This window comes from Manis javanica, chromosome 13, assembly GCF_040802235.1.
Source record: "Manis javanica isolate MJ-LG chromosome 13, MJ_LKY, whole genome shotgun sequence".
NCBI lineage: Eukaryota > Metazoa > Chordata > Mammalia > Pholidota > Manidae > Manis > Manis javanica.
In genome coordinates, this window is record NC_133168.1 from 56,864,358 (window position 1) to 56,890,842 (window position 26,485).

A 26,485-nucleotide genomic window follows, 5' to 3' on the forward strand; every position below is an offset into this window, starting at 1 on the left:
GACTTTATTTTCATTGGTTTGTCCAGTGAATATATTATTACCAACAATGTATAAAACCCTATAGAATTAGAAGCAAAACATTCAAAGACAAGGGTTTGTAATCTAATAGGAAAGAGATAAAGAGGTACACATTTGCCATAATTCAAGGTAGCTATGTAAATTGTAGCAGAAGGAGAGTTCGATGGGGAAATTCAGAAGCAGAAACCACCTTCCTCTGGGCAGATCAACATTTCAAGGAGGGGATACTCTTTGAGTTGGCCTTGGAAAGGTGTGGGGAATTCAGATAACTATAGTGGAAGGGAGGGCATTCTTGGTAGAGAAGAAAAGTCCCAGAGATGGAAAAGTATGGTATATAAACTGGGATTAGTGAGGGGTAGTGAACCCTGAGCCTGGAGGTTGAAGGAGATTCTAGGAGGCCTGGTCAGAGTAAGCAGGAAAGCAACATGCCCAAAGCTGAGTGTGAGCTGTTGATGTTCGGGGGAAGAAGGAAGGGATTTTCAGGGTGGTCTGGGAATCGGCAGAACCAGATCAGAGTCGCTGGTGAAATGTCTTATTGTAAGAACCTAAGCAAGAGGTCCTGAGGACTTAACCCGCGTTGGTGGCAGTAGGAAGGGGTCCATGCAGCCGAGTGCAGAAAAAGTGCAGCTATCTGCACTGAGCTGATCTGCAGGAAGAGAATCAAGAGCAGTGGTGCCTGGCACTGGCGTAGGTGATAAGTAGGTGAGAAACGGAAAATCCAAGATGATTACGGATTTGGAGCCAGAGTTTCTGGCTGAATGGTGGGTTTTAAGGGGCCAGCTGAGGAGAGGATAGTCATATTGTCAGATACTAAATTATCATAATATTTTAAACGAATAATTTAAAAAATTCAAGTAGTTTAACCTTACCGGCTTTCTAAAACTAGAAAAAATTTCATTGTCAATTCCATCACCAAGACTGATATCTACATATTCATTTCCAATCAATCCATGTGTTTGCCATTATAGTCACCATATGTATAGGATTTTTTTTCTTGCTTTTCACTTAACTATAGATTATAAGCATTTCCTACATGGCCATATTTATTCCTCTAAGTATAATTTTAATGGTTGCATAATTAAGAATTTTAGAACAGGAAGAACAGTTAGCTGTTTACCGTATTAGAGACTTAGTGAGGTTGACGTGATTTTCATGAAGTTGTGTATATTCATTTGTGATGTTTAGAAGCTGAAATTAAGGCTAGAAACTTGGGAGAAATGTTGCCCCTAGACAGAGATATGTGAGGCAGAGGTAGGAGTTATGAGACTTTACTAAGGAAGAGGATTTAGAAGGAAAAATAAGAATAGAAACAGTTTGTTTGTTTATTCAAGTGAATTAGCTAAGTTCATTTTAACTTAATATTTACATATTTTTTCCCACAGATATTTCTTAGAATTAAGTGCTAAGGGCACATCTGATGAAGGTCAATGAATATCAAACATTACTAGTGGCAATAAGTAACGGCCAAAAGAGAACCCAAGACATGACTGTAACCAATGAATAATCAGAAATTTTTTCCATACTGGGTCTTCAGGACCTCTAGCCAATCTTCAATTGACTAAAAATTTAAAAAATCTCAGAATAGCCATTTGCCAGAACTTTGGCCAGTTGAGCCAGACAGTGATTTCTGTAACTACTTGTTACCCCAGCCTAAAGTAAATCAATTTAAGTCATAAGTGGTAGAAGTTTCATGCAGTAAAATAATCTGATTCATTTTCTTTAGATCAAAATGAAGATCAGGGTTGTAGCTCAACTACCTGTTGTTAACCTTCAATCCAAGATCTCTGAAGCACAGTGAAGGGTCAGTGTCTTACCCCAGATCCCCTCTGAGACTTCTGAAAGCAGAGTGATGTTGTAGAGGTTCTCAGCTATATCCACAAAGCATGTGGGGTATAAAATACCAGGGGGAGGGAGCTCTATTGCCATCCAGAGGGTAGAGCCCAGGGCTGCTGCCAGAGGTCCTCCAACACACAGGAGGATCCCCACAAAAGGAATTATTTGACCCAAAATGTTAGTAGTGTTGATGTTGAGAAACTGATCGAAATAAGAAAAAAAAATGCTTATCTTGAGCATCCACATTTTAAATTTAGATGATAATAAATTTAAATACATTTTTAAATGTTAGTACTAATAAGTCTTCTGAGATTCTATATGTGCACTTTGTGACCACCCCCAGCCCCACGCTGTCTAAAGGTAAATATTCTGTCATTCTTCTGACTTCAGAAGGCTGAGCCTGCATTATTGTTTGTTTGTGGACCATGTGGGAGAGAATCTGTTTCTGTGTTGTGGCTGAGTCATACTTCCGGCAGCACACACTCCATGAAGCTGCATGTGCAGAAGGTTGGGCACATCACATCCAACTCTCGTAGAAAGGCATTTGGTGTCTCAGTATTCTGCTACTAGTCACTGAATTTTGGGTCCTTGTTCTTGCTGAATTTGACAGAGTTAAAACCGAACTGGAATGTTTCTAAAGAGAAGGAATCATGCAATTACTTTTAATGTTGTGAAGTCTCAAGCCAATATTCATGAAGGCCAGATGGAAATGTATATTAAGTAATAAAGCTAAATTTTCAACCGTAATCAGAGTAAGGGTTGAAATGTGCCTGACGTTCAGGATTTTAAGAAGTCTGCTCCTCTCTGTGCTCCAGGAAAGACAAGGTCCTCTGGGAGCTGTACTCAAATTTTTGGGTGCTTTATTTGAGTTTTAGTAGATTATTTTGTTTGGTTTGATTTATAAATGACATCTGGTATTTGGAAAAATGAAATGACAGTCATCTCAGGAAACAATTGTGTAAATTAAGATAATTTTAATAATTTAAGAAAGGAAAAGAAGCATTCCTTGTTTATTCAGTATGCCCCCATGTCCTCAGTGTGCCTTAGGGTGGGTTGATCCCTCAAAATGGCTGGTTTCTTTATGGAAACCTTGTCTTCTTCCCTAGGGTTAATTTAGTAATGATATATGTTAATAACATGTGAAATTAAGAATTCCATGAAATGATGAAAACAGCATCACAGCTCTTGCACTATGGTTAAACCCTGGTAGACTTTCCCAGAGTACAGTTATCTTCCCAGTCATAAGGTTCATCCAAGTTATTGTTAAGCCCTTATTTTTTGACTGTGTTCAAAATCAGATTTTAGCCCTGCAAGGTCAGAGATCAGGATGTCCTTTTTGTTGACTACTGTATGCTCAACAGCTAGCACTAGATGTGACTCTTAGTAATACCTCAGTATATACTTGTCAAAAAAATGAATGGGAGCCTGAGTAATGTAGCACACAGGTAGACGAAAAGTGGACGTGGAGTATCTAGTAAGTTCAAGAATCACTTCTTCCCTCCTGTGTTCCCTGAAAATGATCCCATAGGAGATTCATTTGGAACCTTGTTAGTAATGAAATTTTTGAATCATAAATCTCACAAGTTACCATTTACTATATTAAGTGCAAAAGGTAGACTCTCACCAGAACATAACGGGAAATGTCAGGTGGGAGAAATATTCTGTTAGTCTTGGGGAGATGCCCCCTGGTCAGTAGAGATGGTTTTTATCTCTGTCTGGGTGATGTCCTGCCAGATGGCTGGATATTCTGAAAGGAGCTTTACTAAATTCTGATTGTCCTAACCAGGTCATCTGAAACCCCAATATGATTACCTTATATGGTTGCAGAAACTGCCTTTAGCCAATCCCACCACCTGGATCTGACGTTCAGATTCCCAGGACAGTTTTCTTCTGTATGGTTGGGTTGTCTTAACACATTTGACTTGGCACATAGATGCACAGTCCCATTAAACTCTGTGAGGTTGATTACTTGCGTGGACAATGCATAGGCCAGGACTTGCTACACATCGCAAGGCCTAACAAGGTCCTGTAAACATGGTTGACATCAAAAAGTCAGACCTTACTACAAAGTTGCGTATAAATCTAATGGGAAGTGGAGAGGGCACAGATTTAAATAGTACATGTCAACTGCTGTAAATGAATGCTATACAGTAAACCCTTCTATTTTCTGCCCATTCTGTAATTGTCACATCTGTAGCAGTAATATCTTGTTTTATTCATGTTGAACAAAGTGCATCCTTGTTCTCCAACATGTTACTTTATTAATATCTAATATAAATCTTTGTGAAACATGGGAATGAGAGAGGTATGAGAGATTTCAGCCAGATTGACTAGAATGGCAGAGAATATAGGTGGGGAGAAGAATGGTAAAATGATACCATGCTTCAGACATGGGTGGCCATTGCCTTCTACTTGTGGAATTCTCGGCGTCCCTTCTCTAAATGCACCCCAGTCAACTCATTGCCACAGAAATGACTAGGACCTGTCTTTAAATTCAGCTACATCTTATTAAGCATCTTCTACATCTGCTTTATCACTCTGATTTCTAAAATGCCTTAGTGTAGTTGTAATTTGTTGGCCTAACCAGCCCTAAAATAATAAAATGCAAAGCACTTAATTATAGGGCATGTAAATTGATGTGCCGTAAGGTTCCAGCCTGTTTTTCTAACATCATCTCTGGCCTCTACCTTCATACTTCCATGCCTTTACTTGTGACCTTTCCTTTTGCTTGGCACATCCTTCCCTCCCTCCTGTATCAGTGTGTTGCTCCTATGCCTCCATCTCATCTGTGAAGTCCCTCTTCCCCAAAGTTATGTCTTCGAGCCTTCAAAGTTATCACATGCCTCACAATGACTGTAGCACTTACCACCATCAGCCCTGAAATAACAGTGGCGTAAGCGTTTGCTTTTCCACTGGGTGGTGAGTTTTTTGATATTGCAGATTGTGCTTGCTTTTTCTATTTGTGACCCCGTAGCAGTTTATAACCTAAGTGAATAATGGCCTGAAAGGGACATCATGAAGGAGGGACGAAGCGGAGCTGCATCAGATTGATGAGGATTTCAGGCAATATGAATCGGGGGAAGTGATCAGTAGTAGAATGTAGACCCCAAAAGATTTATGCTTTTGAATGTGGATGATCTGATTGTTTTCCCCTTAAAATGTGCCTAATAGTCTGTGCTAGAATGGCCACTGTGAGCTACATTGAATGGAGACTTGTTTAAGCTCTGTGAGTAGACAGCCTAGAGATATGTGCCACGTGCACTGTGGTTTTAAACCATCATTTAATTTATTTGTTCCTCTAAACATCTTTGTGAAGTGGGATGGGAATTTTAAAAATAAGGGCATAGAGGACATAGGCAAAGTTACACAGCAGTTAAGCACTGAATCTTGTTACTGGGACACTTGTGTTTTTGGCTGAACTCATAGCCTCTGCTCTGTTAAGGTTTCAATCATCAGGGAAGCTGTGCCTGATATAGAAACCACATCACGGTGATGAGATGCCCTTGGGAGAGGATTAATCCAGGGTATTCCTGATCGGAAGAGCACATCCCTATCTATCCACATCTGTCTCCCGCTGTTCCTGTTGTGACCATGTTTTCCAGATTCTTATCACTTGTGCCTGATTCTTAAAATAAATCAGCTTAACTTTCCATACTCATTTTAAATTAAGGGGTTGCTTCTAACTCATAGCAGCTATTCAACTATAGTTTTTTAATGATTGGAATTTTTATTAGCCCTTGTAATGATTTTTCCCTTTCCACGAAAGGCTTTGTGTCTGTTTTCTCTGTCCCCGTAGATCATTTGTGGAGTCATGGCCAGCAAGCTAGATTGCAAGATGCTGCCTGTCACTCAAGTCCCTGCTGTTCAGTGATAATGTAGTCAATATGCTTTAATGACCCTGCAAGGGATGTATTTTTCATGGAATTGCCCTCCTTATTTAGGTGCTGCTGTTTTCCTCGAGGCCAACGTGCTCAGAATATGAATGTAAACTTTTTGCCCTCTCATTAATGCAATTAGAGCCAGACACTTTAATTTGCTGTCACCCTAAATTCCCTGTACCCAGCCTGCCTGTGTTTTAATCCAGTGAATTAATGCTTGCTAGGACTTGGGCACATTAACCACTTCTCCATTTATCATTTTTGATAAGTCATTTCTGTCTTCTGCATCATTCTTACTAGATGCTGTGACCATTATATATATCTTGTGAGTCACGGGGGGCCTGTCTGCCCTGTAATTAAAACCTGCTGTGCTTCCAACACAACAAACAGTGCATGAGCTTGCTAGCTTCAGTAATGTGCTTCACCATCCCGGGAATGTGTATGAAAACATGGAATTGTATGCCTGGAATGTGTAGTTTTTAGTGTCGGTCATACCACAATAATGAAGTGATAAGCTTCACTTTCCTTTCATTGTTTTTTATTGTTTTTAGTTTTTACATCATATGAGAAAGCATAGAGGGCCTTTCAGATGCCCACTGGATGTTACAGCCTAATGAGAAGATTAGAAAGAAGTAAATAAACAACCCAGTCATTTATGGGACTGGTACATGCTCTGAGGTTAATGAAACAAGATGCTATAGAGACCATTACAGAGAGGGTATCAGGGAAGGCTGCTTGCTTCCCTGAGGAGGTGACACTTGAGTTGAGACCTGAAAGAAACCAATTAAGTGAGTGACATGAGGAACAGGCATCGCAGGAGCCAAGACAGGGAGGCTTCAGACAAGGTTACCATCAAGTACAGAGACATTAGAAGACATGGCCTCTTCCCAGGCCAAATCAGGTCCTGGTGGCACTGCTGCCCACAGCTTCCACCCGTCTCGCAGACCAAAACCCAGCCCGAGACAGTCCTTAAGGCAAGGAAAGCCTTTTCCTCTGAGGCCATAGGGCAGTTGCTCCCGCAGTCCCTCTTTCAGCCAGCATGGCACTGACACGATTTTTACCAGGAATTAGCCTGGTATTTCAGGCACCTTAGGATCAAAGACTGAGGAGCAGACCCACAATTAGCTTAACTAACCTTGTGACTGAATTGGCAAAAATCCATTTTCCCTTTTTTAATTACATACATATTTGCTTTCTGTGAGGGAGCCGCTGCTCCTGGGGCTAGCCTGGCTAATAACTAAGACTGAGGTGAGAGATTAGGAGAATTTCCTCATTACATCGGAGGACCATAGTCTTCAGTGTGCTGATTAGGTGTATATTCTGTGTTAGGTGAGTTTGCTAGGCTTCAGTGCTGTGTTCTGAGTTGGACAGAGCCAACGAGAAATATCCCCAGAAGGCTGCCACTCACAGGCCAGGCTGCAGGCAGAACATGGCTGCTGAGTTTGGGTGTGAGGAGCAGACACCAGCACTTTCACATCTCCGAAAAGAAAAGTTACAGTGTTAGAAGCCAAACGGACGGTGTCCCAAATTGGAAGCAGTTCTTAATGCCACAGGCTTTTATTGATCCATTCTCTAATAGCCCTATGAGTAAGAAGTGAAATTTCTCATGTTTGTTAACAATCTTGCAAATGTTGTCATCTCATTGTCTATATATCTTGGAAAATAAAGGGAACCTGGGACTAATAAATAAATAAAACCCCGGCAGCATTCTGCAGGAAGGTGTAGGAGGGAAGATAAAACTGCCCATTAAAGAAATTCAAATCCCATGTGGATTTGGAAAGGGGGCAGGTGCAGAAAAGTACAGCAAGTGACTCCTGGTTCCAGGAAGAGGTAGAGACGGTATGGAGTAGTGGTTAGGGCATGGCGGCAGGTTACTTGGGTTCCAATCTCAGCTCCACAACTTGTTTCCTGTGTGCCTTCGGCAGCTTATTTAATTATTCTAAGCATCAGTTTCCTCATCAGTAAAATGAGGACAATAATAATGACACTTACTAAAAATACCAATCTAGGTAATTCATGTACAGTGCCTAGGACTGAGTCTGGCCATTTGGTTTTCATTATTAGTGGCCAGATCCCCTGGCGCTGAGGAAAGCTGTTTCTGGCCAGTAGTCTTGCAGTGGTCCTTCCCCAGGGGAAAGGATAGCTGCCTTTGCTTTCAAAGCATTAGTCCCTATTTTATTGGGCTGTGTATGGCCATAAGGAGAGAGCAATGGGTGGGTCAGAAAGAATGTTAGATAAAGCAAAGAATGAAGGAGCCAGATGAGGGCTGCACAAAAGGCATCTGACATGGAAATTCATTACTAAATGTTTAACCCCTTCTCTCTTCCTTCCTCCCTTCCCTCCTGGTTGTTAAAGGTTTTACTCTGCACAACCTACACCCCAACATTTGACCTGAGTGGGAGTGCGGTGCTGAAGGTGGCAGAGGTGAGTGCCCACTTCCCGTGGCCCTCAGGTGCCGCGTGTGCTTGTGCTGCCTGCTCACAGCTGCTTTACCCCCAGTTGGGGCACATACTGGGCGAGACTGAGCCGCAGCCCTGGGGTGAGCGCTTCTCTCATCCTTCCTCGGGGGAATTTCTGTGAAGGAGCTGGCCTGTGGGAAGCAGGCTGTGTGGCCCTGTGTTCTGCATGCTTTGGTTTGAGTAACTTGAGGCTTTAAGCAAGGAAACAATAGTACCGGTCCTCCCAACTCCACTGCACCTCCGTGTCACACCTGCTATTGCTCTCTTAGCCCATTTGTCCTAAGATTAGTTGAAAAGCATTTGATTTGAAAAACTGGTTTTTGAGAAACCAAGTATGAGATGTAGAGAGATGTTTATTGATTAAATTCCAACCGTGCCTCCTAAATCCTGATGAATGCCTTTCGTAACTGTTATTGGAAAGCCTTCATTTTTCCATGTGTTGCAGCCTAGAGGAATACATACCTTCCAGCACTCTCAAGAGTATGTCCAACAGAAAACTTGGCTTCTTGAATGCCTGGCATACGCCTTTGGCTTTTGGAAACATCATCATTCCAAAGCTGTACTTTAAGAGACTTACAATAATTTCCTCCCGTTTCTTGAAAAGTGTATCTTCCAGATTCCTATGTTTTGACAAGAGTATGCATGCAGACCTCAGAGGCAATGACATTTTGAATTCTGAAATTATGGAGAAAAAGAAGCCTAATTATCAGCACTCATAGATATATACACACACACACACATATATATATGTATATGTGTGTGTGTATGTATATATATATACATATATATATATATATATTTAATGGTAATGATTATAATTTATTGAGTATACCAGATGGATGCTTAGCACTTCGGGCAAGATTTCTTTTTCTTTTTCTCATCTTTATTGAGGATTATTTGTATAATGGACAAAAATTCCATACAATTAAGATATTCAACTGGATATGATGTGTGTGTGTGTGTGTGTGTGTGTATATATTCATTCTGAAATAATCACTATAATCAAGTTAATTAATGTATCCATCAACTCACATAGGGAACATTATCATGGGTAGTATTTATATTGGCCTCTATATGTGCTTCTTACAGTATTGTGTGGTATTAAAGAGTGAACATTAAGAGGAAATTATTTTTGAGCCCATAGAACAGTTCTGTGTGTCCTTCAAAAGAAAAAGAAGCAGTTGACCTTTCACTAGAATATAAATCAATTCGCAAATGCATGTCTATATAGATACAAAGAACACTTTTCTTTAACGCATTTATATGCTTTACTCTATATGAAAGTAAAGAAATAGAACAGCTCTCAGTACTTTTTCAGTTGAATTTTGATATACCTGTGTGCGCTCTTATTTGTAGGTGCATGTGTGTGTGTGTTTGTGTTAAGAACACTTAACATGAAATACAGCTTCCTAACAAAATTTTAAGTATACTACACAGTAATGTTAAGGCAATATGTTAAGGCCAGCAGATCTCTGGAACTTATTCATCTTGTATAACTGAAACTTTATACCCATTGGAGAGTAACTCTCCATTTCCCCCTCCCCCAAGACCCTGGCAAACACCATTCTACTTTGTATGAACTGGACTATTTTAGATATCCCCTGCTGTTTGCTTTTAAAATGACAAATGTAGTTTCTGATCCAAGCAAGGAATAGGATCAGCCTGTGAGAGCCTGTTAGCGCTTTGCCTTGTGAAGGAGGAGAAAGGAAATGAAGCCTGTGGCTGCTCAACGGAATGGTGTTGGTTCCCTGCTGATGGAGGTGGGGTGGGGCAGGGCACAGGTAGTTGCAGGACCTCAGGAAAGGGGGACGCCACCAGGGATTCCCAAGCTGCCCCTCAGGAGGAGGACTAGGTTGCCTTTATCATCCTCAGAGAAAACAGTTTTTGAAGGAGAATCTAACCGATTGGAGATGTAATTCCTGAACAGCCAACACACGCTGTCATGGACCACCATTGGCAGGGTATTCATCGAGAGTATCCGGAAAACCCACTTAGGGCCCATCCGGATAGAATGAAACATCAAAACCAAAACCTATAAAGGAAAAACAAACGTTTTTGTGTTTTTGAAAAGTATCTCAGCCTAAGACCAAAGATAAAGGCATTTGAACTTAGTGGTGAAAAGCCAGGGCCTGGAGTCCCACTCTTTGGTCATAAACCCGAGCTCTGCCACCTCCTGCTGTGTTGCCTGGGAGACTGGGTTTCATGTTTGCTCTCTGTAAAAGCAATACCAATAGTACCTATCAGTGCGCTTGTGCCGATTAGACAAGAAAAACAGTCCATGTACAAAGCTTTCAGTGCAGCCCCAGCTGCGAGGCAGAGGCTGCTGGTGTTAGGAGCTATAGGCTGATAATGATGTCCAGGTCTCCACTAAATAGTGTTGAGCTAGTGAGGACTTTGAGAGGATGGGCCACTGATCAGGCCAGCTTCCTCAGAGAACAGTCACAAGTTGGCACCCCCTTCTTTTCCCACCTGGAGCCTCCAAGATCCCTTAGTTGGAAACGAGTTCCCAGTAGAACGTTGGCATGAAGGTAATGAAACAGAGGTCACACCATCACAGCAAAGCGTGTTACTTCCAGGGCTGTCATTGACTTTATAGTTCATGATAAAGGCTTGGGACTCTAATCCTTTGAAGGAAGTACTTGGTAAAGATATTAAAAATAAGCTTTTCATCCTGAATTTGATAATGGGGCTTCCTTGTGCAGAGTGCAGGCTCCCAGATGTTTTTAGGCCCTGCCTCTTCTACAGACCCATAGGTAGATACTTCCACCTCCCTGTCTATGGTAGGTGGGATTTATGATTTAGGCTGCCAGTTCTCCCCAGCCTCCCTAGATCTCCCACCGTGCTCTGGTGACTGGATACCTGGGGAGATTCTCCCGCACAGCAGACATATAGAGACTGCTTTGTAATGACCACAAGCATCACTATTTCAAAGTGCTTTTAATAATGGCGATGTACAGAATTGCTCCTCTATGCTAGTATGGACCTGGTGTAGACACCGGCTTCAAGAGAGTAAGAATCTGACTCTTCTGGCTGGCTAGTCCTTGGAAAGGACATTTATAAGCCAGTCTGTGGACAGAGGCTGAGTGACCTCTGAGCGTGACGAGCACTACAGATGCCAGGGCCAGGGGTTCACTCTACCCCACTGTACCTATCAAAAAAGCCAGCAGCAGAAACACCCAGGAAAGTGCTCCTCCTACTGAGAATAGCAGACCTTTATCCATCAGGCACGGCTGTAGCACAGCTCATTATGCCCGGCAGAAGCTATAATTCTGAGCTCTCTGTGGCCATTCCCTCTCAGAGTCAGTAATTCTGAAGAGGCATGAAAATATATAATGTCATTTGTTGTGGCAAGACAGGAGTATATAAACTCAAAGACAATGGTATACAGCTATACCTAACATTTATTCAGCACTTATCCTGTGGCAGCTACTGTTTTAAGAGCTTTACTTATATTAAATCATACTATACACATAACAATACTGCAAAACAGAAATATTATCCTTATTTTACAGGAAATAAAATTGACATAGAGAGGTTCACCAACTCTCTGAAAGTCAGACATCTAGGAAGTGGTAGGACCAGGATGGTACGACTGCGCGTGTGGTGTTTCCACCATGTGGCACGTGCTGTCATCAGCCCGGCTATGGGAGACCCACCTTACACTCTCCCAGGTGTGAATGGTGGTAACCCTCAAAGGGGTACTCCTCCCCTCATCCCAAACCATGAGTTCCCTGCAGGCACCATGTTGAGGTTAAGCTAATCTTTCTTCTTATCTTTAAAATACATTTTTTAATTAAGAGAATATAGTATGCACCAGCTCACTACTAACAATGATTAAAGATCAGAAATAAGAGGCAGATTTATAAAGGTCACATAGGCTCCTATATTATGTTGACTATTTCTAGTAGATACTTGATTAAACTTTGACTTCTCCTCTTTACCCTCCTGAAACTAACTCTCACATATGAGGTGCTTAAAAATCACAGTTTTGGAGACCTTACTTTTAAGTAGGGGTTCGCAAAGGCTACACATTAGAATCACCTGGGAAGTGTTGGCAAAAATAAGATGTCCTGGGTTGTCCCAGAAATTCTGAGTTTTGGGGGCTTGGCAGGACCCAGGCACACAGATTTTGTAAAAGCTCACCAGGAATTCCACTGTAGCGGTCAAGTTGATAATAGCTGCTCTGACGGCTACTATGCTGTCCTTACAAACTGTTGGAAAACCGTACTGAAATGAGCTGTTGTACTTTAAAACCCCAAGTGTACCTAACCGCCCAGATGAGCCAGCCGCACCTGGGAGCTTGTTAGAATGCAGAACCATAGACCCCAACCGGACCTAGGAATAAGACTGCCTTATAATAACTTCCCCCATGTGATTTATTGCATATCAAAGTTCGAGAAACACTGCCCCAAGTGAATATAGATATGATCTCATTTTAAATGACTTAAAACTCAGGTGAGAGCTGCCTTGCCTCTCAGCAGAACCGTCCTCTGGATGGTAACCACACCCCCATACCCCTCAGTAAGTACACACTTTTGATTCTTCAAATCTACCTCCTCTTTCATCTTCTCCCACCAAACTGTCACTAGTATTTCCCCTTCGCCAGTGCTTGAAATATATCAAACATGTTTCTTAAGTGTTTTAGCAGTTTAATCAGCTGCGGAGCTATCCCATTGTTTCCTCTGAATATATGTGTTTTCACCAATAAAACCCTTTGTCAGCCTTTGGAAAATGAGGGAAATGGCCCCCATTCCAATCTTTATTTATGTAATCTGGCTTAAGGTGGGCATGGAGTAGACCTATTTGTATGAAAAGCATAGCAAAAACTTATAAATACAAGCATATGCATCAATAGTTACAAATACTAAATTACTAGATGAATAGGTGACTTAAGAAAGGATAAGAGTGGAATCATCTGAAATCATTGTTTACTTCAGACACACAAAATAGGAATAAATATTTTTCTTACCAGCCTTCATTTTGTATTTCCTTAAAGTTGGAAAATGGCTAGAGCCTTTCAGTTTTCACCATAGCAATTGCTTAAGTGATGCTTTTCTGTCAACAGAAAGAATTACCACATTTGAGTTATGCTGCCACAAAAAATAATAGTAGTCTATAGACTTACTGAAACCCAATGATTTTGCAGATTCTCAAATGCTTTTTGCCTGCGATTTTAGTCTTTGAAAATCTATATCTCTAGTTTTAAAGCAGGACATTTCAGCCTGAAACAACCACTTAGCTCCTGGAAGCTTTCTTGGTTGTATCTAAATTTTTCATAAAAAGAAGTGTTTAAATTAAAAATTATCTTTTTTCCTATTGTCATTTTTTTTATACAACCAGGGAAACAATTTATGAAAACATGTACAATAAACCATTTAAAACACCCATGGGAATGTTGGGACAAAATCCAGACATTCTCTTCTTTCTTCTCTGGTATACCTAGACTATTGCTCAAGAATAGCGCTCACCCTGAAACCTGTTGAACAGGAAACGGGGATGTGTACTTAAGTATGAAAACTAAGAATGTTTCCCCAAGGTACTGCTGACACTTTGAAAGGATCATTAAGCACTTAAAATGTAAATACAGGGCAGCCATCATTTGTGGATACAACTTTAACTTGCTTAATTAAACTGAGTAATGAAGGGTTTTCAAAACAGGGTCTTGCATGATGCAAGAATAAGAAATAGTACCAAATTTAGAAATGGACAATGATGAAATATCAAATGTATGCTTTCTGTTCAGTTTCATGAACAAGCAATACTAAGAGTCCATATAGGTACATAGTCCTTCTTCTCTTCACGAGTTGAAAGCTGGACCCAAGATTTCTCTTAGTATTATGCCCAAATTAGCAGAAACATTGAGTTTTCTGAGGATAGTTAACATTAATTCTGGAAAAAACTGGAGTAAAAACAGTCAGTCTGTGGTACAGGAAGAGATGGAACCATAGCCAGAAGCTCTGTGAAGCTAATTTGGAGATGTTAATGATACTGTTCTATTCGAAAGCTTTGGGGTATATTCTCATGCCTGCTGAAGGCTCCTCTGTGGGATTTTTCAGAGTGAGAAAGCCCAGTTTGGGAAATGTGTATTTGCTGGTTTGATCTTATTAACACCTGGGAAACTTCCAGACTTTGTGCCTGTACTGTGCTGTCATTTTCAAGGAAAGTTAAAGACCTTTTTTTTTTTTTTGAAGATTTTTACTCTTAACAGACTTCCCTCTTTCACTCCATCCATCCATCCATCCCTCAGTTCCAAAACACTGGTTAATAAAATAGCTACTAGTCATTGCATCCTTAGGGCATATAAATAAAGAGCATTTCACATACCTTCTATTCTAATCTTTATCACAATAAGCTAGATGAATTATCCTAAAGGAAGGTAAGGTTAATTTGCTTGCCCAAGTTTCTACAGCTGAACCTTCAAATCCAGACTTTTTATGTTTTAAGACAATGTTGTTAACCGCTATGCTCTGGTGCCTCCTAGCTACTCTCAGTCTTAGAAAACGATAGTAGGGTCTTGCCATAATAATATTGGCAGCTGACTGAAATTCTTAGGACTCTTAAAAGGTCCACCTTGGACCTTTACCAAGGCAATTAGATAATGGTTATGTGGTGTTTTTACATGTGAAGCAGAAGTATTGATGAATTTCACTTTTTTTCTGACCATAGATTCAAGTGACCATCGGCAGTGTGCCGCTTTTTTGAGTATTCCACCAAGTTTATTTTCTGAGTTATTATCATCAGAGCATGTGAAGTTTATTTCTACTTGATTCCCCGTGGGAAGTTTAAAAAAAACAGTGAGATTCAAGACCTGCTGCCAGATATTCCGATTTAATGATTCAGTCATCACGAAAGTACTTTTTTTTAATTGGGCTGACTTGTAACTCCCGAAATGCTCTGTGATACCTTTTTTAAAGTCTCATGTGTTAGCATTATTTCTGGAGCAGTCCTCAGATAAAATATTCAACAATTAAGGAGCAGATAGTCTCCAGATACAGTCCAGAAGGAGAGGACACAGAAGACCTGACCCGTTTATCCCGGAATCATCTTCTTTGTTATGTTCTCTCTAAGACTGGGAGGAGTGGCCCCACCTCCTGGCGAGAAAACTGGCCCAGGGGGCCTGATCAGCTATCGCAAACCAGCTGCGTCCCCTGAGCTAAGGAAATCCCGCTCGAGGCGTGTCTCCCCTTTTCCTTCAGGAAACCCTTTTGTATTGACTCTGTACTGGCTCTGGTTTATCTCCTTGATGGTGTCTGTTCTTTGGCTACTAACTGCCAGATGGTCTTTGAGCAGAGTAAGTCCTTTTGCAAGGAATTTCCACACTCCCCTTTAACCCCTGGCTTGCATGGCTCTTGAAGAACTTAACTGTAGTCAGAAGATGCATAGGGCAACACACAGATGCTCTCTGCTTCATTTTGGGCTGGGTCATGGGAGAGAGGCTAGTGTAGACCAACCAGAAGGCTGTGCCTGGGTAGGTGCAGGAACTAATGAGTTGAGGTGTCTTAAGCCATTTTAAGTAGGCCAGCATGAGCCAAGAAGAACACGGAGAAGGAAGCAGGGAGTCAAAATCATGGCTGTCCGTGGATGTCCGGACACTTGCAGAATTTCCTTTTAAGTTGAGATCCAGAAGGAAAACCAACAAATTTCTCTGCCCAAGTATGGTTATCAGACTGACTTATGCACATATTTTTTAGGAATAATAAAGCAACTTCAGTTCACCCTGTGTGCGTGTGTGTATGTGTGTGTGTTTGCATCAGTAGGACTCATTTGCTGAGGTGCTTCCTGTCACAACCCACCTATTACAGCTGTTCAACTGGAAATGGCCTGGCCGCTGAGCTGTCATCATGATTCAGCATAGAGTTTAGACTTGTAGTGATAGTCAAAATTTTCTTTGGTTCTAACGTGATCAACAAGCATTCATAGTCTTCCCTATGTAAAAGACATTGCTTCTTGTAGCTTACTCTCTAATTCTTTCTATTTTTTATCACCATACATCATTTTTCATCTCTATAAAAATTTTCTATTTGTAAACATCCTAGCTCTTCTCTTTATGGAACTTATTCAGTATCATGCACTATTTTAACAAAACTGTACCACTAACCCCCTTCAGATAGGAAAGAGAAGGTTAAATGCAAGTTCGTCAAAGCGGAGGTCATACGTATTTTGCAGAGCTAAGCACATTTCTGTTGTGGCAACTTATTAAAATTTGTCACCATTTTGGTCGATACTGAATATGGGCTACATTCTGTTAAGCTGCTTCATATTTAATAATAGTGATTTTACAGTGGGCTTAACCTAATACTGTTATTTATCCATCTACTTTCTTGATGATAAAAGTCTCATTGCTTATGTGTAGCTTGCAGAATTATGTTTTCTTGTTCTTTTTCCTTCTGCTTTTGGGATCTCTTTTGCTTCAAGTGTTAGCATTATGTTTTTGCTCCTGTGTTTACCATGCCATAAAGCTGGATGTCCACAAATGCATGAAATAATCAAAATGTCCATTAGGAAACTCCTCACTGCTGCATCTTCATGCATCCCTGGCAGTCGGGGCCTGTGGCTTTTCATGAAGTCTTTGACCTAGCCCTTTGGGCCTGTGGTTGAGGTGCAAGACTGAGGTTTTTTTATGCAGCCTTATGAAAGCAAAGGGCATGGGTTGGTAGAAGTGGTGTTGGAGATACTAAAATAAGAAGTTGATGAGCCCCTTCTCAGAAATTCAGCCTGCCTTGGGACTTGGTATTCTCTTAGCTTGTCTGATTCAGTGTTCTCATTTTAGCACTGCCCTGAGGTAGAGGAAAAAAACATTCACAAAATGAACACTCACTGGCCTTGAATACAGTGTCAGATTTATCATGGAAACCCTGGTTCTGTGAACTTCATTGACTTACCAACTTATTATTATTATATCAAGTGTAAAAAGCTTTTCTCTCGGATAGCTGATAGAGCATTTCTTTCTGGGTACCTAAAGATAGTGATATGATCTGATACATGGTCATTTTTATATTTAAAATGATACCCTTTTATCATATTCAGTATTTATACTCTCAAATTTAGCAGAATGACCTTTTCAGATTAATACATCTTTTAAAAGAGTAAACATGCTTACCTCTTCCTTAACAAAATGTAACAAGTCATTTCCAGTGTTGTACATGTAAACATTACAGTGGTGACATTAAAACTCAGAGAAATACATTTGGTATTTGGGAAGCTGTTATCTGTATATAGCACTGTTTGTTTTGCATAAAGGCCAGCTCCACCTATATGCTTTCTTTCATGAGTCTAAAGTGACTGATAGAACTTTTTAAGGGGAAGTCGTATAGTGGGTATGGCTCTCATACTTAAAAGAATTGTGTTTCGGTGTGTAGTTCAGTTCTTTCATCCTTAATGCTTCTAAGGCTTTGAACTCCCCCTTAATTTGTCAGTGCTTAGAGATCTTAAAGATCAACAGTTATAAAGATTTCTTGGGAGAATGTAAGATTTAAAGAACACTCTTAAATCATGGACACAAATAGTGCTACTGTGCCTAATTACACTGTGCTGAGTTGGGTTTCAACAAAGTGGAACATGACACTTTTTGATGTCTTTGCAAGATTTTAACACTATTTCCTCATGTGTAAAAGTACAAGCCTTTGAGGATCAGACAGACATTTACCTTTCACAGGAGGCCTTGCAGCAAGCAGTGCAGAGGCTAGACTGGCTCTCACGTGTCAGCGTAGGAGCAAGAAGATGAGATCCGCCTCAGTGGGGGCAGTCACCTTGGCTCAGGAGCCCTGTGTCTCAACCGAAGAGGAGCCTGTAGTTCTGTGACAACCCAGTGAGCAGAGTTTGCAGAGCCCCCTCAGATGATGTGACCAATGACGAGAGTCACCTAGGGAAACCCAGCCTGTGACTTCTCACCAGGTCTTTGTAGTTCTTTCATAGTTTTCCCAGTTCAGATGCAGCTTTGTAATCAGGGGACATTTTTACCCTAAGCTGCGCTGCCTAGTAACACAACTGACATTCCACTTTTATCAGGTTTCCAGAAGAACACAGCTAGAGAGTTAATCCAAGGTCAAACTTGTTTACAGAGCAGGAGAGAGGATTTCACTAGCCCTTTCCCTACACTTCATAACTCAGGAGTTGAATTCTCTTCCTGTTTTGCCACAGAGAGAGCTTTCCCTGATTAATTTCTAGCCCCCTGAGTTTGTTCTAGATAAAATTATTTGGCGTGTTAAAAAACCACTAATTTGCCTTCTCCTATGATGTTCAGAATAATAAACTTCAAAGAGTGATAATTGTTAGGGAAATACTACTTTTCCTATCTTGAAAACAAATTTCCAGGCATTTTATTTATACAATTCATTGATAATTAGTCGTAACTCAGGCTGACTTTCTATTTAAGAGGGACTTAATATCCTGTGTTGAATTTCAAAGCATGTTGGTAATGAACTGATACCTACAGAGCCTGTATGTTGCTCTTATTTCTTTACCAGGTGTGCATTGAGACATATATATGCAGCTGTCACCAACGCAGTATAAACACAGCTGTGCGGGCAACTCTCAGTCAGATGCTGAGCGACTTGACCTCCCAGTTACGACAAAGGCAAGAGAACACGGTGAGCCTTGCGGCGTCCACATGTTCACCACAGCCTTGCTGGTCTATCTGTGTGTACCTGCGTGCTGTGTGTCCCGCACCCCAGATGCCCCTTACTCCCCGCTCGGGCTGCTTCCTCCGAGAACAGTAAGAAGGGCTTGCGTGGCTTAGAAGACACAATTTATTTGACTAAATTAAGCTCTTTAAATATATTTTTGCCTGTTTCACCCTAAAGCTTTAGGAGCTGTTTTTCCTTACAGTTTCTAACATTTTTTAGTTATCATTTAAAAATTCACTTTCATTTTTTTATCATTTTTTTAAACTCACATTGAAATTTTTATGTAAAAATATTGTGATATATTCACAAATACCAGAATTTAAGAAAAACATCAGTTACCTACAAGCCTAGAGATTTGGTGTATTTGTTTGTCTTGGTTAACCAAAGGATGGTGGCAGGAGGTCCCCTTCACCTGCCCATGACATCCGGGTAAGCTGATTTGTCTTCTGTCTGTCATCAATGCCACTAGAGCTTTTTGCTGTAAACTTGAACAGATTGTCTAAAATGAGCATTCCCAGGAAGGAATGTAAATGTAATTGGTTCCTTGTATATATTATCTCTGGGAATGTTAATGAGGAGATGATTCCTCTTCACAATTGGTTGAGCTGTTTAACAAATCTGCCTCTGTAATAATTCAGATTAAAATTCTCTTGAAATCTGCAAGTGTTCCAAAGTGAATACTTTATTAGTTATCGTTTTAAAATAGGAATTCTCAGTGGCAGTCCCAAAATATCCCAGAGATTAATTTTACAGAATTTAAGATGGCATGTTTAACTTCAATTATTCCTAATTTTTACCTTCCACTATTTTCCAATTCTTAGAAGCACATGGGGTTGAGTGGAACCTTACAGATTATCTAGTCAGATTACTTTATCCTTCATTTTACAGATGAAGATGAAGCCCTGAGAAATGAAATTGAAATCTAAAACTAATGAGTTTATCAGGCAAAGAGCCAGACCAAGCCTCTGGTCTCCTAACTAACTCCAAGTACAGGTTATTAATATGGGCTCTGGTGGCTAATGTTGAAGAAACAACACTAATCTGAAAAACCAAATATTGATTTATTTTTCTGTTTGCTATGTGCAAAGCCCAAGTTTGTATTTAAAAAAAAACTGATATCTTGAGATATTTCTATTACTTTGGCTTACTATAGCTAAAAACTATTTAATTTATACTAGGATGCTGAAGATGGTAGTATGCAAATACTAGTTTAAAGGAAATTGAAACTATGAATAGAAGATATATTAAGAAAAAAGTATTATTAATGGAAATAGTGCTAAGACACTGAGAATCCTTATTTTAATACATAGTCACAGTCCGTACTTGCTAAATGGCAACATGGTGAAATATTATTATAGTAATGATAGTTTAATGTTTTAAAATGAAACTGTGTAGTTTCAAAGTGATTCCAATTATATTAACTCATTTAATCTTCTTGTTTTTAATTTTAAGTAGAGTATAAGGTTGCAAATGAAATGAGTCTTTTAAATAAAGCTCATTGCTCTTCTGTAAGAATGGCAAAAAGCGGAGTTGTAGAAATCTGGATAAAACTGGAGGGTTACCTGCCTCTGACCATTGCATTAGGTGACTAATTAGCCTTCTGGTCCTGCTAATTACTGACCACCTGGACTTACCCCAACCTGAGGCAAGATCCCAAATTAGGTGGAAAATTAGAGTTTCCTGTTATTTCTTTTCTGTTACTCATGCAGTCCCTGGTGATGTTTCCATGTCCTACAAAAACACAATTCTCAGGATGCTAATATTTGTAGCATATGTGATGTCTACTAAAAGGAGACATAAGTTTTACCACCTGAGAATGGTTGCTTTTAAAAAGCTATTAAAGGTGTGTGGTAAGAATGGTGAGGTTTGCTCTAAGGGGGCTGTATGTTCTCCCATTGGGCACTTAGTATTACCTGTGGAAGTTGAGATGTGTATAGTGTATAGCTGGACCCATCCCTGGAAAGATACCATGGGCCACCTCAGAATTAGGAAGACTTAAATACAATGAAAAGGAAATAATTCCAGAATGCCCAGTGCATTAGCATAAAGTATATTTTCAGCCTAATATGTATCCCCACTCCCCACCCCAACTACCAGGACAGATTACATGATTTGATTTTGTATCCTCAGAAACCCTGAGTTATTATCAAGTTTTATTATTGGATTAGTTAGATGATGAAAGCCATTGTTAAATTATAAGTTAACTAATTTCAAAAAACAAAAAATGCCACATGCAAATATTTGAGGAGTAGGTGGTAATGTTTCTTCTGTTCTTAAAAATGATTCACATGTACTCCCTCCAGAAAACTTGCATTTAGCCATGTGCTGAGCTATAGACGCTGTCATAGCATTTCACAAAGAATGCTGTGGAAGCAGCTGAGCTTGCCAATTAATGAACAGAGAATATAGAAATATGTGCCTGTGACACGTTTTGAGAGCAGCAGTGCCACAGTGCAATTTATTTGAATGGTAGCTGATGAGCCTGAAAATGCCCTCTTACGATCTCCCAGTGCTAAGAGGCAGAGAGATGGAAGAGCCTTGCTACTCTTCAGCTTCAGTCACCAAATTCTCCCTGCAACAGGAAGGGGTCTTTTAGTAAATGTCTTCCCTTCCTATTCTCCCTTCACTCAAAATTCTGTCCCTACCCTGAGCAGAGAGTTCTGGATCTACCTGACGAAGGCTTAGAGTGGTCTGGTCACATAGTGGGAAGTTAATATGCTCCCCCACCAAACAGGAATGGGTGCTTCTGGCCAGCAGTCATCTTTGGACCTGTATTTGAAGTCCAGGAACCTGATCATTCTTATAATTAAGAGACTGTATTCTTTAGGTGCCAATTAAGTGTAGTCTGTGACTTTGGGAAAAATTGTTATCTGTGCAAAGGTAACCCACCTGTTTAAGCAGGTATTGTCCCATGTCATAGCTCAGCACCCTGGAATCTTAAAGTATACCAGGGGGCTTAAACTTCCACCAGGTGTGCAGACTGCTGAATGAATTTACTTTTGAAGCCGCTAAAAGCTCAGTTCCAGACATCCTAGTCTTTTCATAAATACCGTAAGTAATGACATGCTATCAGGTCCTGGACTATGTGTCTAGGTAAGTTCACTGAGCCCAGAACATGCAGAATAGCATTTTGTTTCCTAGAATTGTCCATTGTCTAAGAGTCAGGAATTTTCTTGCTTGAATCTCCTAATTTTCCTGTGTGTATCTCCCTTACTAGATAATTGAAAACCCGGATGTTCCACAGGACTTCAGGAATCAAGGTATTGGATTTGATTTTTGCTAGTTCAGTTTGAAAACCGAGTATTCTGTGTGCTTGGTTTGGAGATGTGAAGATGAGTAGGAACTCAGGCAGTTCACCACATTCCTTGGAGGTTTGGCTTAGCTTTGCCTTACCTGCTATCATCTGATCAGCTGCCATCTTCCTTCTGTTCCTATACGCTTCATGCCAACTTTACCTACTGCTGTTACAGCTATGTGGGGGAAATTAATGCCTCACATACCTTCCTGTTGGAGGCTGTCTTTTTCAGTTATTTTGCTCTCCATAAGGTCAAGCTTATTAATCATTAGAATGAGGACCGGATAGAGGGTGTAGAAACCTGATTGGCATAATGTGCTTTGTGCCAGAAGTATGCGTGTGAAATGCCAATTTTTTTTATGAAAAATGAGTTTCACAGGAAATCTTGCAGAAGCACAGACAGCTCAGCTAAGTGGGAGATGACATCAGGTAAGAAATTTCATTTTGACCCACAGGAAAAGAAAACATAAAGGTCTACATAATAATTGGCAAACGGTGTTATTTTTTAAGAAATGTTTGGTCATACTGTTTTCTGAAAGAGATGGAAAATTCAAATCATCTAATTAAAAAATTGAAGCACAAGTTTTATTTCATATTTTATTCAGTAATTTAGAAAAAAATTGGAAAAATCTGCTTTTCTTTGATATTTTTGCCCATAATAATAGGTAGGAATAAGGGGATTGGGTAGAGAATAGGTGAAAAAGAGAGGGAACGAAAGGGAGAGAGAAGCAGCTAAACAGCCACCATTAGAGAAAAATAGTAAAAAGAAGTAAGAAAGAAAGAAATACTTTAAGTCATTTTCTACAGTGTTGGTTGACTGTGTTGTTTTAGTCACATCTTGCTGCATTCTTGGGCTGAGGGCCAGAAAGTGCTGCAGCATCGTACCACCTACTGGCACTCCCAATAAATGGTCCCGCATTTTCCCCCTGCCTTTGCCCATCTTTGGCAATTGCACTTGCTATAAAATCTTTACTTTAATGTAAGACAGTTTCATAAACCAAAAAGGAGGTCAAAGTCCTCTTAGTTAAAGATACAACTTAAAAAAAATACATTAGTGAAAAATTGATGGGCTCATTTGAAATGTATTTAAATCTAAGCTTCAGGACTACTTCTAAGTTTTATTTAAACTATGTTTTATCACTGTACCTTATCATTTCTCAATTTTTTTCCCTGCATTTAAATCATAAATTTTGAGGATTAGCCAGTTCTTTTTCCCTGCCCTTCTCCAACTTTACTTTTATTTTCTCTTATACTCTTGCCATTTTTTCTCCATCTTCCTTGATCTCATGGTCATTTATTCAGGTATACATTTATCAAACACTTAGCCACATGTGTATAGGTCTTTATAGGTTTATATTATTTTTGAAAATGCTTCCATTTATTACTTCACCTGGCCCAGCAATTCTATGAAATTGGTATTATTTATCCCATCTTGCCCAAGGGAAAATCTAAGCTTACTCAGGCTCATGCAGTGCACTCAACAATTTGTGGACCAGAACTTGAACAGATTCCAGATTTCAACCTTTTTCCAATACACTCCAGTGTTTCTGTGGGAGTTTTATTGCCAGTTTCTGAACATAAATATGTTTGGAGGGAAAATTATTTTTTTCTGACATTGGCTGTTGTTCCATTAACAACTAAGACTGTTCCCTGCGGATGCCAGACAAATAGTTAAAGTAGGTAAAGATGATAAATAAATTATTCTGCCTTCTTTCCATAGTTTCTTAGTTTGAAAAGCCCATCTTTCTAACATGCTTTCATATTTTCTCTCTCTGGGATACACCTCAGATCTTCTCAGAAGACCCAAAAATTCAAGAAGTCAGAATATTGAGATAACATTTGTCAATTGTGTTGTTTCTTAAATTAACCAAATCTCTTTTTGTTCAGTGTGAATAAATTTTATTTATTATAAGAAATAATCTCTTATTTTCTTTCTGGAATATCTGGAAAGTGTTTTACTTTAGAAATGAATAATTATACTTAATTCTTTCTTGTGGTCATTTTTGTTGTGTAAGGAAGTCTCCACATCTGAAAATCTTTTCATTCCTGAAAACATCACAAGGGAGGCTAGGGAGGACTGTTGAAGAAGCTTCTAGTGGCCCCTGCCAATGTCTCATGACTATAACCTTCTCTGTGTGAAGGGTCGACAGTAGAGTCCCTCTGTGATGACCTTGTCTCCGTGCTTGCTGTTCTGTGTGAGAAGCTACAAGCCGCCATCAAGTAAGTACCGTCAGCATTGGTGCTTTTATTCACCATTTGAATATTTACCAGTCATCCAGTGGTCTGTTTCTGAAGCAGCTTTTGTCTAGACTGTTACTTAAAATCACAGATTATAGAGACATTTGTTCCTCCACACACATACTCCATTGGTGTTCACCTGTCATTTCTGAGAAATCTGTTCAGTGACCTCGGGCAAGCCCAAATTAGCAAATACCATTACTGAAGTATTTAATTTTCTAATGGGAAATGGGAAAACACCTTGAAAAGAAGAGTTAGTCTCTTGAGCATGGAGCTGAGGGGAAAGAATGTCGGCTAAGAGTTGGTTGATGTGAAGGCCAGTCCTAACCTGGGTATATCCCAGGTGTGTGACTCCAAATGAGTCTTCTCATCAGCTGGGCTGCACTTTCCTCATCTGTTGAATGGCAGGGTTGGGCTATGTCATATTTCTGTATTTCGTCTAACATTTTACATTTTCTTAGGCTCTGAGCCCACATGCATATCTTTAAAAGAACACATTACTCTTACTTTTGTATCTTTTTCATTTTTTTTGCATGCCAATTTAATGTTAGATGATAAAGGTGATGTCCATGGCTCCAACTCCCCATGCAGTAACACATTGAGATAACTTAGACATCTATAGTAAAGATAAATCATAAAATAACCAGATTTTCCAAGATGAGATGAGAAGTCTCTACCAGCTACATATATCATTAATTGCAAAATTCTACAATAAGATTCTGAAGTGCCCTCTGAGTTATGAAGGACACATGCAATTATCATATACTGGTTCCTGGAACATTTGATAATTTAGAAAACTTTCACTTGGAAAGTTTTATATACTGTAATCTTATGGGAGAGGTAGTCTAGTTGCAGACATGAATGAGGTCTCATTTTGCTGGAAGAATTGCAGAAACTTGTTTTTGCTATTTTTGGGCTTTTTATGAACACAGGATTATTTTTAATCTATGCTTAGCATTACTCTTAAAAGTTATTGCCAAGTGATTTCTACATCAGTACATCAGTGTATCCATCAGTAGTTCCACTAGGTCACCTGCATATTTTGACCAAATTAAGCTCTTTTCAGATCAGGCACTTTAAAAAAATGAAGAGACCTATTTACTATATAGGCAATACAAACCAAAAAAGAAATAACTCTTAACTTCTTCCATACCCCCAGGCTCCAGGAAGGCATTGATTTCCCTGAGAAGGGATGTGTCTGACAGCAGATGCGATTTAAATGGCTCCTCCTGTACCCTGCTCATGATTCCATCTCTCCTAACCATAGAAAGTTGGAGCTGTAGGGCTGGAACTCAGATGATTATCCTAACCACAGGGCTCTAACACTGACTATAGTGACTACATCTATAGGGACCCCATGTAACCTGATTTCCTTGAGACAGTCCCAGGTTATGCCTGTTGGGTATACTTATGATCACCTCCCACTTCACTCGCAACAGTGTCTGGCCAGGGTGGGTTATATATTCACTCTACATATTCGGGACCAGCATTTAGATCACTTCTAGTGCTAATTCCTCCCCACCCCTGCCCAGTTCCTCTCCATCAAAGCTGTTATATCAGAGCTGGGATGTTCCTCATTGGCTTGTTTTCTCCTAAGATGTAACTGTGTGTGGTGTTTAATCACTATTGGCTCAACTGCACTATCTTTGCTGGACTCATTGAGTAAGACTCCTATTCTCATCTCATTAATCTTGACTTTGAGCAAAGATCTCAACCACCCTAAACTTATGGGTCTGATAAAATAATCTATTTATTATTATTATTATTATTATTATTATTATTATTATTATTATTATGTAATATAACATTAGTAGTATAAAATATATTAGGGATTTTGAGAACATGTACTTAAAAGACAGTTGATGCCCAACAGCCAGAGGTCACCAGGAGCACCTGAGGTTAAAACAGAATTAGGTTTATTAACTTGTTATAAGCCATGGCATCCAGTGAAGGGGTATTAGGAGGGATTGTTATAGGATTTGAACCTGAGTTAGGTGATTTGGGGTGAATTCAAGAAATTGAGGGTCTGTTCAAGGATTGGGTACTATCAGAAAGTGGGGCAATCCTAAGGCATCTGAGTTTTTATTAACCAACAGGTTTTACAGATGGGAGCTAGACTTGTCATGGGAGTAGAAGCAG

The 26,485-nt window shown here is 39.8% G+C and overlaps 1 protein-coding gene and 1 long non-coding RNA gene across 4 annotated transcripts in view; one reads left to right on the plus strand and one right to left on the minus strand.

Moving 5' to 3' along the window:
* Positions 1-26,485, plus strand: part of ARFGEF3 (ARFGEF family member 3) — a 155,228-nt gene that overhangs the window by 51,365 nt on the left and 77,378 nt on the right. For 2 of the 3 annotated variants that reach the window (XM_036994810.2, XM_017665088.3), the window contains exons 5-8: positions 8,085-8,153; positions 18,655-18,777; positions 22,031-22,073; positions 24,250-24,328. In XM_036994810.2, coding sequence (XP_036850705.2) covers positions 8,085-8,153; positions 18,655-18,777; positions 22,031-22,073; positions 24,250-24,328 — 314 coding nt within the window. The remainder of the gene's footprint in view (positions 1-8,084; positions 8,154-18,654; positions 18,778-22,030; positions 22,074-24,249; positions 24,329-26,485) is intronic. The other variant, XM_036994813.2, reaches the window with a different exon arrangement.
* LOC108399990 (uncharacterized) lies at positions 8,160-18,612 on the minus strand. Its single transcript, XR_001853788.3, has 4 exons — positions 17,835-18,612; positions 13,158-13,243; positions 10,090-10,220; positions 8,160-8,863 (listed from the first exon to the last, which is right to left on the minus strand). It is a non-coding gene; the product is annotated as an uncharacterized lncRNA (long non-coding RNA).